The sequence below is a fragment of the Podarcis vaucheri genome, assembly GCF_965113315.1.
Source record: "Podarcis vaucheri genome assembly, chromosome: 16".
Taxonomy (NCBI): domain Eukaryota; kingdom Metazoa; phylum Chordata; class Lepidosauria; order Squamata; family Lacertidae; genus Podarcis; species Podarcis vaucheri.
In genome coordinates, this window is record NC_138754.1 from 16,742,504 (window position 1) to 16,758,932 (window position 16,429).

The 16,429-nt window shown below is 48.3% G+C and overlaps 1 protein-coding gene across 10 annotated transcripts in view; it reads right to left on the minus strand.

The window, feature by feature from the left end:
* The window catches only part of ARHGEF2 (Rho/Rac guanine nucleotide exchange factor 2), a 111,109-nt gene that overhangs the window by 21,266 nt on the left and 73,414 nt on the right, over positions 1 to 16,429 (minus strand). For 9 of the 10 annotated variants that reach the window (XM_082204269.1, XM_082204268.1, XM_082204264.1 and 6 more), the window contains one exon: positions 10,819 to 10,963. In XM_082204269.1, coding sequence (XP_082060395.1) covers positions 10,819 to 10,963 — 145 coding nt within the window. Of the gene's footprint in view, positions 1 to 10,818; positions 10,964 to 12,416; positions 12,828 to 16,429 lie in introns of those variants that run through there. The other variant, XM_082204270.1, reaches the window with a different exon arrangement.

The following is a 16,429-nucleotide window of genomic DNA, read 5'->3' on the forward strand; positions in this document are numbered from 1 at the left end:
CAGCTCTGCCTTCTGGATGATGCCCCACCCCCCTCACACTGCAGCCTGCTGTTTCCTCCACCCCCAGAGAAGAGTGAAGGCCGACATCCTGCCCATTGGCTGGCACACAGATGGCAGCTTGCCCCTGCTGGGCATGGCCTGTGCGCCAAGTTTTTGGCTGCAAGGAACTATCAGGGAGAACACGGTGATCACTCCCCCATGCTACAGCCTGTTCCTTCCACGATCCGCTCGGAAGGATTGCGTGAGTGAAATGGGGGGGGGGGGAGAGAAGGCTGCCTCTCTGACTGCAGGAATAAATGGATCAAGGACACACACACATACAAGAGTGGCCACCTCTTTCTTCTTATTCGTCCGCAAGATTTGAAAAAGAAGGTGTGACCACAAGGCGACCATTCCAGTCCCACAGACTACATGGTGTTGCGTCACTGTGTCTCCACTCACCCCGTTTAATCTAGATTACTGCACTCCACAAGCAGAGAGCAACGTCACCATGGAAAAGGTGCCACAGAGCAAATCTCTCTAACTGACTGAAGCAAGCTGTGAGTGTTCACACGGAAAGTCCCTGGATAAAGATTTTCTCTGTGAAAAGAATGTTCAATGCATTCAAATGTGGACCCTTTTGGTTTTCTGAATAAGGAAGAAGAGAAATAAAAAGGCTCGGACCTGGGGGGGGGGGGGCGGCGGCACAGGGAGCTTCGTCTATGATTTGCCAGATAGCTTCAGATCCAAAGAACACCTCACCTGCTTTCTCACAAATTCTGACTAAATGTTAGGAAGGACTTTCTGACAGCAAGAGCTGTTCAACAGCGGAACAGATGATTTTGGAAGGTGGTAGACTCTCCTTCCTTGGAGGTTTTTAAGTAGAGGTTGGATGGCTGTCTGTCAAGGATGCTTTAGGTGTGATTCCTGCATCTAGATGACCAGTGGGATCCCTTCCAACTCTACAGTTCTATGATTCAATTATTCTAAATGATGCCCAGGCAAAGGGCTGGTTTAGCATGGACATAGGCGCAGGGCACTTGAACTCTTCTCTCCAGTGCGGAGCTCTCTCCCCAATGCTCCCCTCCAAACACTCAGTCCACCATGAGCCAAAAGCTGAGGTGCCTCATTAAGGCCTTTGGTGCAGTTTATGCTGAAGAGAAAAAGGCCGGGGAGCCCCAAGTCAGTGGGGCTGTGGGGCAGTTACATGGTTCTGTAACCAGCTCAAAGTTTACAGTGTCAGGGCATGTCATCACTACAAATTTAAACCAATTTCAAATCCAGCTTCAACCTTCACTGTTCCCAGCTAGGGAATTCTGGAAATGGTAGGGTGGCGCTGAGGGAACACTAAGAGAAAAATCTTAGGTTGGACTTAGCCAGCCTGAAGTATGTGTGACCCCTCTTCTCAGTCTCCCCTAACCACCACCACCATCACCACCCTCCTGCAACCTCACCGGCATGCCTGGTAAAATGAAACCTGCATTTCATGTATCTTCCTTCCCCTCTGAGCAACAGACAAACAAAGTTGCAGAGAATACAGTCTCCTCTGTATTTCTGGCCTAAGAATTCTGTTGGCAATCCCTCGTTCCTCGATTCCCAGGACACTCTGTGGGGGAAGCCCATTCAGTTTCACATCACTGCCCAACTGGTTTACGCCTGTACTTAAGAGGGCAGGGAAGCAATTAAGATCAAGGAAGCAAATGGGCAGCTCGTATTCTGAGCTACCCCTCCTGGGCCAGCAAATCAAGGCCCTCTTGTGAGCGACTGCCAGATGGGATAGAAAGTCAATCCCCGTTTTTCTTTTCATGCATTTCTCCTTCAGGATATAAGACGACGTTTAATCAGAGCCTGCCCCCCCACCACCAGCCCTCCATTTGCTCAATCTGCTTATGCTAGGAGAACCACAACAAGTTCACCAAGCTCAGTGACTCACGGAATATCCAAGAATGCATGAGTAGGAGGAAGTGATGCACACAGGAAGTGGATTTCTCTGGCAGGAACAGTCATTTCTCGGTTATGTCTGTACGTGGATGGGAAGGTGGGAGGCAGGGAGACTTTTTAAATGTGAGGGGTTTTTTTTTTTAAAAAAAAAGAAAATGCCTACAGCCATCACTGCCTGTGTTCACACCTGGAAGACAAGCAGGTTTGGGATGCAGTCTTTTGGAATGAAAACCTGGGTCTGTTCAATGCCTGGATGGGTGACTGCCTGGGGACCACACAGATAGGTTCCAGGATGGAAGAAAAGCATAATACAGATGTAAAAATAAGAATTTACTCGTTTAAGGACCTACTTCATGTCTGCAGCTGGGAATATATAAACACAATATTGGAAAACAGCTACTAACTTAATTCTAGAGGCACGGCTCACTCTGGGACACTCACCTGATGGAATCAATTCTAAGCTATTTACAAACTTTGTGTTTGACTGTATTATTTGCATCGTGTATAGGCATGGAATGTTTCTTGGAGAGTGGTATATGAGAACTGTTTTGTTACAAGTATTTTCATCAACGGATAGCTCCCTCAGCGGCCCCTCAAAGTGCAAATGGCCTTGCCTTTGATGTGGGATCAGAAAGAGATTTCCAGACAACAGCAGTAAAATGAGTCAAGATACTCAGATCCTTGTAAGTACAGGATGGGGGAGTGAAAGTTCTCACACCTCCCCCCTCCTTGTGAGTCACTGAGCTGCTCAAAAGTTTTTAGCCAACCCTCAGTCCTGAACTTTCTTTAAAAGACCGCAGGAGAAGCAGAAATTCCCCAGGCCAATCTAGTGTTACAAGCCACCCCGATCTCCAGGGGTCAGAGACTCTATAGGTTCCAGGCACTTAACCAGGTTCAGAAGCCTTGGAATGAAGGTCAGCGGATACTGGTGTTGTCTTTAGGGTATATGGTTTCATTTACATTTATATATGGTTTTGTATAAAACCTGAACATAAGATGGAGGGGCTCACAGAATTAACCCCACAACAGGCTCATGTTTCTCCATTAGTCGCAGCTTGGGATGTAGCACAGAGAAAGCATGTCTCCCTGTCTCCAGCTTCCAGCTTGCTTCCAGCTGAATCAAACACACAGCTCTGGTTACAGTTCTCCTACCTAGCGGCTGGGTGAGAGGAGGTGGAGGAAAGGCCTACCCATTCATTCTATGGCGCTGAGCATTTCAGGAGGCTGGAATAGAGGACCTCAGGGTCTCTTCCAATGCTACAATTCTAGGATTGCTTATGCTAATCATGGTACTTAATCTGTCAAACACAACCAAACTTTTCATGTTGGTGACACACTTTTTAGATGTGCATCAAACTGAAACTGGCACATGAACATGTCACAACACACATTTTGGAAAGCTCTGGCCTAGACAAAGAGACTGATTTGGCAAGCTCAATCTTTTACATTCTACAACCCCCATACAGGATTCCTCAAACTCCTAACAATATTCTCTGCATGACAGGCAAAGAGAGGCTCAACAGGATGGGATGGGGACTATGGGAAATGCTCCCCTTGGTGGATTTCTGCCTGCTACAGTGCCTAGAACCACCCCAACATTTATAAAGATCCATCTTCTCCCACAAGAAAATAATATCCAAAATACAAAAGTTTAGAAGACAGAGGAGTTTGTTCAGACACAACAGCCTGGGACTGCCAGCAAGGAAGTGAAGTCATGTTCTTCCTGAGAAGGAAGAAAATATTGTTTTTCAAGATTGGCAAGTCTGCTTGTCTCACGCACTGTTCCAAGTGGCAAAAGGGAAGTGAGAAATTTCTTCCCGCTCCACAGGACCAAATGTCTGCAGCCTAATCTACCTTCCTGCAGTTGCTTCATTTCTGGAGAGAGATGCCCAATGCAGCAATTAAAAGAACAAGCCGTGAGCTGCAAGGGAACTCGGGTTCAGATCTTGCCTTGGCCACAAACTCACTGGATTGGTCTTTCAAACCTGGTACCCAGCTGCTGGGTGGGGCTGATGGGAGTCCAAAACATTGGGTGGAGGCACCCGGTTGAGAAAGGTGGATTCTGGCAGACACCCGCACTGTCATTCTAGAGAAGGCATTGAGATTGGTGCCAGATTTTTCAGGGTGGAGGTTTCCTAAGAAGGGAAGAGAGCTGCCCTACTCACACACACATACATACATACATACATACATACAAACAAACAAACAAACAAACATACAAACACACTTTGAACGCAGACACAGGGAACGCAAAACATAGCAGATATGAAATGTGAAGGCTCACTTTTGCTAACCACACACCCCACACAAGCTGGGTAGCCATGTATATTCCCATATCTGCTTCATTCATAGGTGTAGGGACATCTACCTTTTAAAAAACCCGCTTGTTTTTTTTAACCAAAATGATCCAGGGGCTGGAGTGGCACCCCCATGAGGAAAGGCTGCAGTGTTTCAGATGTTTCTCAGTTTGGAGACAACGTGAGTAAGTGGCCTTTGGTTAGCCACACACATGCTCTCTCTGCCTCGTCTACCCCACAGGGTTGTTGTGAGGACAGAAACAAAGGAGGGAAGGACCATGTCTGCTGCCTTGAGCTCCTTAGAAGAAAGGAATATAAAGCCCTGCCTTGGTGACCCTGCTGGAGACTTGGCAGCCCTGTGTGCTCTGTTCATTATCCCCCCCCCCCCCAGGTTTGAGATCACAAGCACAGGCAAATCTTGGCCCAGGAAAAAGGCCAGCCTGAGATAACAGCAGAGCACAATTGGAGCGATACAGGCGGACAAGGAGGCCTGCAGTGCCATTTATTTGCTTCCACAAATACAAGTGCCCCCCCCCCCCCCAATCCTAGAGATCAAAGCAGGGGAAACCAGCAGAGTCCCAAATGTGGCTGCAGGCCAATTAGGAGATAACAGATTCAGGGAGGGAAAGGCGGGTGGGGGTGGGGTTAATTAAAAAAGACCATGATTTGCCTCTAGAAGATCCATCATCATCATTTATTATTATTATTATTATTATTATTATTATTATTACTACTACTACTACTACTACTACTACTACTACTACTACTACAAAAACAATTGCATTATTAATGGCCTTTGAAGCCAGCACCTCAAGGCAATGTGCTCGTAAGGTGATTAAAAACACAAAAGCAACAAACAAAGCAGACACTCCTGGTGCATAGACCGTGTGGTGTAGTGCTTAGAGCATGTCTAAAAAGTGTGTCATCAAACTTTTCATGTTGATGACACACTTTTTAGACATGCATCATTTCATGACACAGTAATTCAGTTTCACTAGCAAACCGGAGGTTAAACTAAATCCCTTCCAGCCCCGGGAGGAGTGCAAGGAGTGCACACTGCAGCCGACACACAGCTTGGAAAGCTCTGGCTTAGTGTGTCAGACTAGGATCTCTACTTGGCAATGGAGCTCACTGGGCTAGTGACTGTGCTGGCTGGGACTGATGGGAGTTGTAGTCTGAAGCACCAGGGGAGCGCCAGGTTAGCAACCACTGGTCTATTCAGTCCAGGTGACAGAGGCCTTTCCATTCACCTGACACCTGATTATATATTGTGACACCCTTGGAAGCGTTTGACCCTAAAATGTGGCTAGAATCTTTAAATGGAGACACCCAGTTCTGCCCCTCTACCACTGAGCTTTGGCCTGTCCCCTAAGAACCAACCAGAACCAACTATTGGTTTCAATCCCCTGTTCCCTTGTTGGTGGTCCTAGGGGTCCCCCTGCTGCCCCATTTCTAATGCTACGAGGCAGTGCTGACTTTTAAACCGCCCCCGTTTGTTAACAGTTTTCAATATATTTCATGAGGAGCTTTGATGTTTCTGATCAATAATGCAAAAGGGCTTCCAGGAGATTCCCCCGCACTTGGAAAATTCCAAGCCCACCCCCAACCATCGGAGAGGAGGGCTGAGGAGAAAAACACCAAACGGCCGTCTTGTTCAGAGGGCCATCTGCTGGGCCGGGAACAGTTGCCAAGTCCTGTAGCCCACGTGGAAGGGACAGTCTCAGCCGGAAGGAGGAGGGAAGGAGAGCTGAGCCCCTTTCGTGCCTCTCACACAGATGGGAGGAGCCTTAAAAACTTTTGGCAGACCTGTACCAATAATTTAAAGTGCTCATCTAATGCAAAGGATCCTGGGAAATGTAGTTTGTAAAGTGTGTGGGTAATGGTTGGGAGGCCCCCTATTCCCCCCACAGAGCTACAATTCCCAGAGTTCCCTGGGAAGTGCCACTGTAGCTCTGCGAGGGGGAAAAGGGGTCTCCTAGCAACTCTCGGCACCCTTAACAAGTTCCAGCTCCCAGAATTCTTTAGGGGAAGCCCTGAGCGGTATCACAGTGCTTTAAATGTATGGTACAGATTTGGCCCTTGATGGGTGAGGGTGCTCTGTGGCTACTCGGGAGCAAGGGAATGGAAGTGTGCACCTGCATGCTGCTTCTCACCTCCCCACTTTGCCATCTCCTGTCTGCAGAGATGAATGCAGGTGTTCTAACAGGTTGAGGGGCTGAATCCCAACTAAATGATGCCCTAAATATATATATGCTTTGAAAGATCAAGGATAGTTATCTTTTTGAAGTGATTCTCCGCTTGGAAAGGTGCTTGGTCCAAACTGGGTTTAAACATAAGGTCCCTTACAAAAAGGATGGGTTTGATGTTGCCTCTCAGCATCCAGCATAGAATCATAGAATTTTAGAGTCAGTAGGGTCCCCAACGGTCATTTAGTCCAATCCCCCGCAATGCAGGAATTACAACTAAGGAATCTCTGACAATGTCCATCCAACTGCTGTTGGAAAACTTCCAATGAAGGATGGTCCACCACCTTCCGAGGGAGTCTGTTCCAGCAGCACTTGGGAGCAGAGTGAGCCGGCACACAGCCTTCCCCACCATGACAAGATATACTGTGTTTTCACTTAAATGATAGTAATTGCCTCCATTCATGAAAGTTGGCACTTGTACCTGTTATGCAGATCTGTGTCCTCTGCTGCTCTCTTTTTTTGGGCAAGGCCTTATGCGCCCAACCTGTTGAATTATCATGTTCAGCAAGTAAGCTTTGGCCTCAGCCTGAACTCAGACTGCAGTAGAGCAACTCCAAAATGTAGAATTGTGTATAAAACCAGGAGAACCAACTTGTGGGAGCGGGGTGCTGCACCAGACCAGGAGCACAGGAGTAGCTCAGAGGTAATCTCCTCCTTTCCCAGAAGGAAGCGTCCGCAGTGGGCATGGGCAAGAGGGTAACTATAATGAGCACCTGGCCAGGCTGAGATCCAGCCGCCAAGTAGCTTGGCAAAGGGAAGTCCAACTCTTGAGAACTTAGGCCAGAGGTAGTGAATTTATTTCAACTAGAGGGCCACTTTCTCTCACAGGGTCACATGCCATGTACCGTGATGGTGCTATATAACTATAGGTAAAAGATAAAGGGACCCCTGACCATTAGGTCCAGTTGTGGCCGACTCTGGGGTTGCGGCGCTCCTCTCACTTTATTGGCCGAGGGAGCCGGCGTACAGCTTCTGGGTCATGTGGCCAACATGACTAAGCCGCTTCTGGCAAACCGGAGCAGCGCACGGAAACGCCATTTACCTTCCCGCTGAAGCGGTACCTATTTATCTACTTGAACTTTGACGTGCTTTTGAACTGCTAGGTTGGCAAGAGCAAGGACCAAGCAACGGGAGCTCACCCCATCATGGGGATTCGAACTGCCGACCTTCTGATCGGCAAGTCCTAGGCTCTGTGGTTTAGCCCACAGCGCCACCCGCGTCCCGCTCATATAACTATAAGTTTGATAATAATCGTAATAACACCAGTGGTAGATGGAGCCAGACACAAGAGTGGCTGAGGCTAGAAAGCCCGTGTAGCATAGTGCTTAGAGTATAGTATTTAGATATTTGGACTAGGTCCCAGGAGAGACCAGGGTTCAAATCCTAAACTGGTCAGGAAGCTCACTAGGTGACCTCAAGATCAGTTACTGTCTCTTAGCCTAACCTAGCTCACATGCCTGTTGTGGGGGTTAAATGAGGAGATGTGGGGAGCCACGTACGCCGCCTTGAGCTCCTTGGAGAAAAAGGTGGGATAGAAATGCAATAAATAAATAAAAGTAGGCATAGTGTCGGATGTGAGTCTTACCATGCAAAAATTACTAATAATTACTTAGTGATTACTCACACTCACAAACATCCACCCCTGCCTCTCCATCTAGGCCTGAAAGAGCCATGATCACCCTTCAGAGAGACACATTCCAGCCAGGCAAACACACTTAAGGAAGACAGAAGAGAAAGCTGGTGAGGGGTATGGCCAGGGAAGAGGGTGTGTGGCCTAGGGAGAATCCTGAGGGCCACATAGAGATGCCTCAAGGGCCACATTCCACCTCTGGACCTGAGGTTCCACCTCTCTGGTCTAGATTCAAGCTGTTAGCCACCACCAATATATAAATAAAGCACACTGCCTGACAATGTTTATTTACTCAAGGAGAAGACTGCTTTTGGCATGGCTGCCGGCAAACTCTCTAACAGCTCAAGTGTGACTGCTCAGATGCAGCTGAGGCCAAGTTTTCAGGCCAGGGGCTGGTGGGGTCAGGAGAAAACAAGCCGCAACATCAAAGGCCCTTCCAGGTCACCAAGGGAGAGTCAGACAACAAAGCCAGCCCCTGCAGCCTAACAGCAAAAGCCCCTCTGGGAAGCCCAGCCCCAACAGCTGTCCTCGCAGGCAGATGTTCCAGACTGAAGAGGTTGTGGCCCAGGACTGCAGCTGTTCTGGAAGGCCTCTCTCCAGGCGAAGGGGGCAGGAACAGGCCCAGAAACAGGTTAGGGGGTGAGGAAGAGTCATCTAATCCCACCAAGCCACAAGAAAAGGAGATGAGAAGGAAGGAAGGAATCAGCCTATTTCAGGGAGTTGGAGGTGGCTCAAAGCAGGCACGATTGCTCACAGTGAGCACACTCAGCCTTTTGTTCTTTCTAGTGAACAGGTTTGGTAGGTTTTTGGAGGGTTTCTGAAACCTGCGGAGCTCATTTCACCAATGACAACCAAGGGGCAGAAGCAGTGAGGCTGGAGCATAGTTTCTGAGAGGGTATATTTGACTGAGGCTTCTATGGTGTAGAAAGTTCCGCCTCACTGTTGCCCCTGGTCAAAGAGGTTTAGCAGTTTTTTACCTGAAAAACCTGCACACCCTGTTTAACCAAAAGGTGGGATGATTGCCAATTATGGTGGGTGTTGTCTCATTCAAACCACCATCAGCTCTCAGAACACACACACCACTACTGTCTGAATCCAGCCTAAGATATGTAGACCACAGCCAACAATGCCTCTGGTTCCAGTCTCCAGTAAGACTATGCTGCACATTTCTACAAAAAGGTTGGCAATCCCTGTGCTCAGATCATCAGCAGAGAGCCTTCTCTGACTGCCCACTCAATCTCAGGAACAGCTACGAGGGTGAGGGGCTTCTCAGTGGTACCCCGTATCCCCAGGTTTAGAATACTTTCTCTAGAGAAGTCAGAGGGCTATGGCATGGGGCGGTAACATAACAAATAAATAAATTCGGCTTAGCAAAAGGGGCTTTGTGCCACCAATACCACTTGAGCATCCATGACCAGGGCTGGATCTCATAGCACCTAGAAGCTGTGACCCCAACCCTTAAATGGGAGGGCAACTCCATCCAGAGCAGGCCAAATGCCATCTCCTCTGTCAAGGCCAGACCGAGTGCTTAATCCTCATGCAGCCCCATTACTGAGTCTGGGCATGGACTGAGAACATTCACTTGCACATTTGGGGCAGATGACAAGCAGCAAGAGAACTACCGGTAAGCCTCATCAGCACACACAGAACAACCCTTCAGGGCTCCAACTACCTGAAAGAGCTTATCGTACACCCGCATTTCATGAAAATTAGTTGCTGGGCTGGGGGGAAATCACATTTTTCCAGCATTTAAACAGTAACTGTTTGAGCATTGGAGAAATGGCCAAATGGTTATAAAGACAAACATCTTTCCTGGCTGGGTGGGAAAGTGGAGTCTGATTTGGATGTGGTGCCAAGCATGAATTTTCTCACGCGGTCTTCGTGTTTAAACTGGGTCTTCAGCCACTAGGACAGCAAGGCTGGCAAGCATGTCTAGGCAACAGGTGCCCTGGCATGCTGGCAATGCACATGGCACACAAAGGGAGCCAAATGAAATCCTCCTCCGTCCCTATCTGCCCTTCCCCAAGGGAAATTTAAAGAAGGGCATTCTGAAGCTACTATCCTGCAGCCTATGTGCTTATTTCATTTCCTAATGACCCATAACTTGAGGTATCGGTTGGTTGGGTGGGATACAATACACCCACACCCCAAATCCGTATTTACTGGTTCCCCATTTGCTACCGGGCCGAGTTCAAGGTGTTACTATTAGTTTACAAAGTCCTAAATTACCTGGGGTCAGTTTACCCACAAAATCGTCTTACCCCACGTACGCCCGCTCAACTGCTTTGATCGGCCTGAGCTGGCACCGTTACAGATGTCACATAATACTCATTCTGCATTTGTAAGAAATCGATCTTTTGCTGTGGCAGCACTCACACATTGGAACTCCCTGCCTATTGAAACCAGGCAGCCACCTTTGCTGTACCCTTTTCGGCACCTGCTAAAAACATTTGCCTATCAAGACATATAGAACACTGACATGTCTTTTAATCTGGTTTTCAGCTTGTTGCTAATTTTAATTCTTTTTTAAAATGTTTTACATAGTTGGGTGGTTTTGTTTTGTGTTTTTACTGTTTTACTGATAATTTTATCGTTTTATTCTTTTTGTAAACCGCTGTGAGGTATTGGGTTTTTTGTTTGTTTTTACTATCAAGTGATGTATAATTTATTTATTTATTGAAATAAATAAAATGCAATAAAGAAAGAAGGCTAGAGGCCTACTCACTGGGACAAATCAGTGCCTCCTTGGCAGTGATGCTCTTGTTGCAGGCATAGCACATGGTCATGCCTGAGACGGTGATGGAGGTGAAGAGGTGCCCGTTGGTGTAGCGGGCATCTTTGCTCTCCTTCATCCTTTCTTTCTCTTTGTTCTGTGGGAAAGCAAGAAAGAGATGGGTTAGCAGCAGTGACCAGTGGACCTCTCCAGAAAAGGGCCTCTGAATCAGACGTATGTTTCAGGCTTGCCAACGTGGCTCCGCCGCAGCAGGTGTGCAGTTTCCATCTTGCCAGCATTTACACATCCAAGGAACTGGGGAGGGGGGTGGCCCCACAGACAGGTGTAACACAGACAATCGTTAAAACCCCATTTAAATTCTGTGTGAAGAGAAAAACACACCTGAAAACAAAACTAAGCAAAATACCCAAGTCTTAAGCCCTGCTGCTGATTTAAGGCAATTGTGTTACAGTGCTGACATGCTCTGCTCTTTTTGCACTTGCTGCTCAAAGTCCGGCCGCCTTCAAATACATTGTGCACATAGACACCCCAGGAATGCGCCCCACTCTTCCTTTGCTACCCTCTGCCTCACCCTGAGGTTCCTCTAAAATGTTTTGGCACCAGGATCATTTCTGTACACAGTCACGGTGGCCAGGCTAACCAGGGATGTTCCTTTCACGCAAGAGCATGAAAGGAATTAGCTGCTACATTCAGACTGGTGGGGGGTTTAAAAAAAGAATGTTGGGCTTTCAAAGTTACAAGAATCTTAATGTTTGCCTGTGCCAAACTGCTACCCAAAGGCACAAACCTCTGTCCAACAATTCCACACACACAATCTACAATAAAGGGGCAATCTAGGTGGCTAAAGTGAACAAGACAAGCTACATGGAATCATTGAATTACAGATTTGGAATGGGCTCCCAAGGGTCATCTAGTCCAACCCCCTGCAATGCAGAAATCTTAATTAAATATCCCTAGCAGATAGCTATTCAAACTCTGCTTGAAAACCTCCTACGAAGGAGGGTCCACCCCCTTCTGAGGGGTCCGTTCCACTATCGAACTGCTCTTACCATCTGAAAGTTCTTAATGTTTTGTCAGAATCTCTTTTTTGTAATTGGAATCTGTCAGTCCGGGTCCATCTTCAATGTGACAGCCCTTCAGGTATCTGAAGATGGTGATCATATCCCCTTCTCAGTCTTCTCTAGGCTAAACATACCCAATTCCCTCAACCGTTCCTCACAAGGCTTGGCTTCCAGACCCTTTATTATCCTGGCCGCCTTCCTCTGCACAACTACCATCCTGTCAATATCCTTCCTGAACTGTGGTGCCCAGAACTGGACAAAGGACTCCAGGTGAGGTCTGACCAAGGCAGAATAGAGCCGTACTATGACTGTCTCATGAGCTGGACTAATTTGTGAAGGTTGATCCAATCTGGAGTGTGAAAAGAAACCGTTCTGCCAAATCATCCTAAGTGAAAAATAAATTAGGCACAAGCCCTCCACCCCCAGCAAAAAATAGCACGACACAAAACAACCTTCACGGAAACGAACTTCTGCTAACGAACATGCACAAGCAGAATGGTTGACCCAACCTCGGTCCTCCTCACACACCTTTGCCACAGTCCCTCTCCGGCTTGGCTGCCGTCTGTTCCAGCTCATCCCCGGACTAGGGGGATCCCGGCAGGGTCTTGAGACTCCGAGCCTCAGCTGTCTCTCATAAACCGTAGGGTAACTCATCTTCCGTTGAGGTGGGATGCTACTGAGACATCTAACCACCACCACTCTTACCAACCAAGGCTCCAGAAAGAAGCAGGAAGGGAGAAACCAGTATGTAGACCCAACTTGAGCCTGGAAAGCCCAGATTGCAGAGATGCAGAAGGAGGAGGTGGATATGAGGAGGTGGATGAGAGAGAGAGAGAGAGAGAGAGAAAGAAAGAGAGAGACACCCATGCAGTTCATCTTCTCCTGTACCTCTCTGCTTCCAATAACCATGACAACCATATGTCTGACTGAGAAATTCCACCACCACCCCCAGCGCACGTGCCTACAGTCCTCAGCGTTGAACAGTCTATAGAGAAAGGTCTTGCTTCATCATGTCTTCATTACCGGGGCGGGGGCGGCAGGATTATTTGGAAGCCTGGGTCCAAAAAATATTTAGTTGAAATAAAAAACGGTGCGAACGCTCAAGCCAAGCCCCGCTTCCCCCAGTGTTTGGGTAATATATATGTGTATATATCTATATATATCTATCTATAAATATACATACCAACTTTTAACCATTTTAAAAGGGATGTGAGGTATAATCCAGGGCATCAACCTGCAAAATGCCAGGTTGGCTGGCCAGAACACCTTGGCTGCCTGCCTTGCAAAAGAACCAAAACAAAAGTGTTTTCCTTCTGTCTACAAGGGGGTGAGCTGGCTTGCAAAGTGACCAAAAGGGGGGGCACATGCACAAAAAAGGACAACAAACAGGGACAAAGATTTGTATTAAAGTTCATGTATGCTAATGTATATGCATATATGTATGTTTGGTGCACATACTTCTTCTCCCCGTCTGTCCTCACAACAACGCTGTGAGGTAGGTTCGGCTGAGAGTGAGGGACGGGGCCCAAGGTCACCAAGTGAGCTTCACAGCCAAGTGGGGATATGAACTGTGGTCTCCCAGGTCCCAGTTCAACACTACAGTCATTTATGGCATTTATATCCCACAATCTTCTAGGGGTGGAGGCCCTGTTTGTTGCAGCAAAAGGTTATCGCAGCACATTGAGGGCTAAAGACCAGTACAGTACAATCCAACAATGTCTACTCAGTAGTAAACCAACTCTTAAAAAAAAATCTCATAAATCCTTGTCAGTATTTTAATGCAAATTATCTTAACGAACACATATTTGTATGCAGTTTTGACAAAGTGCAAGTTGGACAGGTTTGCCTTTAAATGAAAACTGGATCATATCTGTCCCTGATTCCTTGCTGGGACTAGTGTGTGTCTGCTGAGCCCCAGAGCCCTCCTCTTGCACAGATTTTGAGAACTGATATTGTGCAACATCATTCCCTGTGATTGACAGGCAGAATGAAGCTTTTTGATTGGCCAGGCCAAGTAGAAATACTGGGATCCTGATCTTACACACTTCAGATTCTGGGGGAGGTTTCAACTTGGGGATTTTGGAACAGGGCCTGGCTCGGATAACTTGAAGAAGTGGAAACTGACCCAAACAGAGGGAAAGGCAGAGGGGGTGCAATTTCAAAACCGGAAAAGCTCAACCTGGAAAACTGGAGCTCTGCCGGCAAGCTTTTGCCCGACAATCAAACTGCAATACTGGGGAGCCCATCGCAGGTCAGCCTAAACATGGCCAAAAATGCAGATGGAAGAGCGAGAGGGTTGAGGGCCTACAGGCCCTGTGACCTGCTCGGGGCATAGCCAGGCAACTAGGTTGCCATGGCAGCTTCCCTTGAAAAGGGGAAGTGAGACAGGGACTTCCTGTTGCCACAGCTTTGAGCAAGAGGCGCAATCAGAGGCTTGGCTATTTTTGACTCAAGAGCCACCCTAGCCTCACGTGTCTGGGGGGGGGGTGGCAGGCACTGCTGCGTTGCACATTTTCTTGGGAAACAGAGAGGCTGGCACAGAGCGGTTGTCTTTGGCAGGGATGCCACATCCGAGGCTTTGCAACATGATCAGAACCGATTGCATAGAAGGCACCGGTGCGCTCTTAAATTTGCTGAGCCACCTGTGCGTCCAACAGCAATTTAAGGCTGCTGGGTCACTGTCTCCTTGGTTCTATAAGTTCTCTCCTGGTGCCCCCTACCCTATAAAAATAATAATACACAGAATAACATATTTTGCACAACCCACTAGGAGAGTGATGCTTGGGGAGTGGCCCAGCTGCACCCCTTCCTGGAGAGGGGCAGCCTAACTTCTGTTGTCTGTGTCTGGTAACCTCTAGTTAGATTACTGCAACACATTATATGGGGCTTGGAAACCACTGGTTTAAGGCCTGCTTTTAGCACACCAGCAACACTGCACTAGAGGTCTGAAGATCATCCCTTTGAGTGTGTGCTGCAAAGAAGGCATTTCAAGACACACACTCACTTCCCTCGGCCGCAGGGCCTCACTGTCATGTGTGACTTGAGAAGGGAAGCATCAGTAAAGGCAGACATTTCATAAGTAACTCTGATAGGCTTCCTAGGAACCCACTATTTAGAAACCAGCAGGCGACACTGTCACAAGGGAAGCAGGTTGGGCAATTTCCTGCTTAGTCTGGTGAGGCAGAGCAGATGAGCTGGATTGCAAAGTCTCTGCTTCTGAGCTGAAGGGTGGTCCTTGTCAGACTGGGGGTGGAGAATGGTGGGGCAGGGCTGGGGCTTGTGATGTCTGGCAGGGGCAGAGGATGGGGCACGGCTGTGCCTGGCACTTCTAAGGGTGAAGCTTGATGGACACCCCAGAGCAGAAGGAAGATAAGCTCACCCACCAAATCAGAATTCAGCCTGCACTCTTGACCTGGGGTCCTGAGGTTTTAGGGCTTCCTTTGGTGGAAAGCAGTGCCTCAGAGGGGGAATACCTTGGGGGGGGCACTCAGAGGTGTAGTGGGTGGGCTGGGGGGCACGGGTGGATTTTTTTAGAGGGGTGCAACCAGACACCCCCTCCCCTCATTAGAGCCTGGTTTCAGCATGCAACGAGCTTTCTCACGCCCAGTGGCAGCTCTGCTCTCAAGTCAGGTCTGACCCGGGGACAGAGGAGAGGCGGTGGCAGCAGCGTTGCCAGGGCGGTGCCCCTCTGCTGCACTGGGCTGTGCACACGAGGGAACAGCCAGCTCCCTTGCGCTCAGCCACAGTTCTGCTCCTTTGTCAGGCCTGACCCGGGAGGAGGAGAGTCGCAGTACAGCGTTGCCTCCCCTCTCCTTGGCTGGCAGCATTCTCGAGCCCAACCCAGGTGGCGGGAGCATACGCTCTACCACTGGGGGCGCTAGAGGCAGCGGGGGGGGGAGGGGGGCAGGTGACAGAGGTGTAAATGACTTTCAGGCTTGAAAAGCCAGTATCACTGCATCAAGTTCATCCGTTTTGTTGAATTAAATAAACTGAATAGTTTTTTTATTGGATTTTGAATAATTTTACAATGATTGTTACTGTTTTGCATTTTATTGCGTTGCTATCTCCTTTAGTGGGTCGTGCAAACCGCTATTTTGAATAATGCTTTTTATAGGGGTGGGAGGCACTGCAGATGAGTTTATGGAACCAAGGGGGCAGTGGCCCGAAAAGGTTTGGGAACCACTGCCTTAGATAAAGGGGAACTTTAGGCCAAGGTGGTCAACCTTTTCCCAGCCTCATTCACTCATGGGCAACCCTCTGGGGGCCACACACCAATGCTGGGTGTGGTCAAAAGTGGGAGCCTGTGCCCATCTCTCTCATGCACACGGTCCCTCCTCTCATCTGCTAAGTGCAGATCAGCTGATGAAAAGGGGCTTATCTTATCCCCTCTCTACTCATCAAATGGACAATCTGATGGGGCAATTTGGGTTGTGAGGACAAAGCGGGGAGGGGAGAACCACGTACAACACCTTGAGCGCCTTGGAAGAAAAGGTGGCCTATAAAATGTAATAAATTGCTTGGTGTTTTCTACACTGATGGAC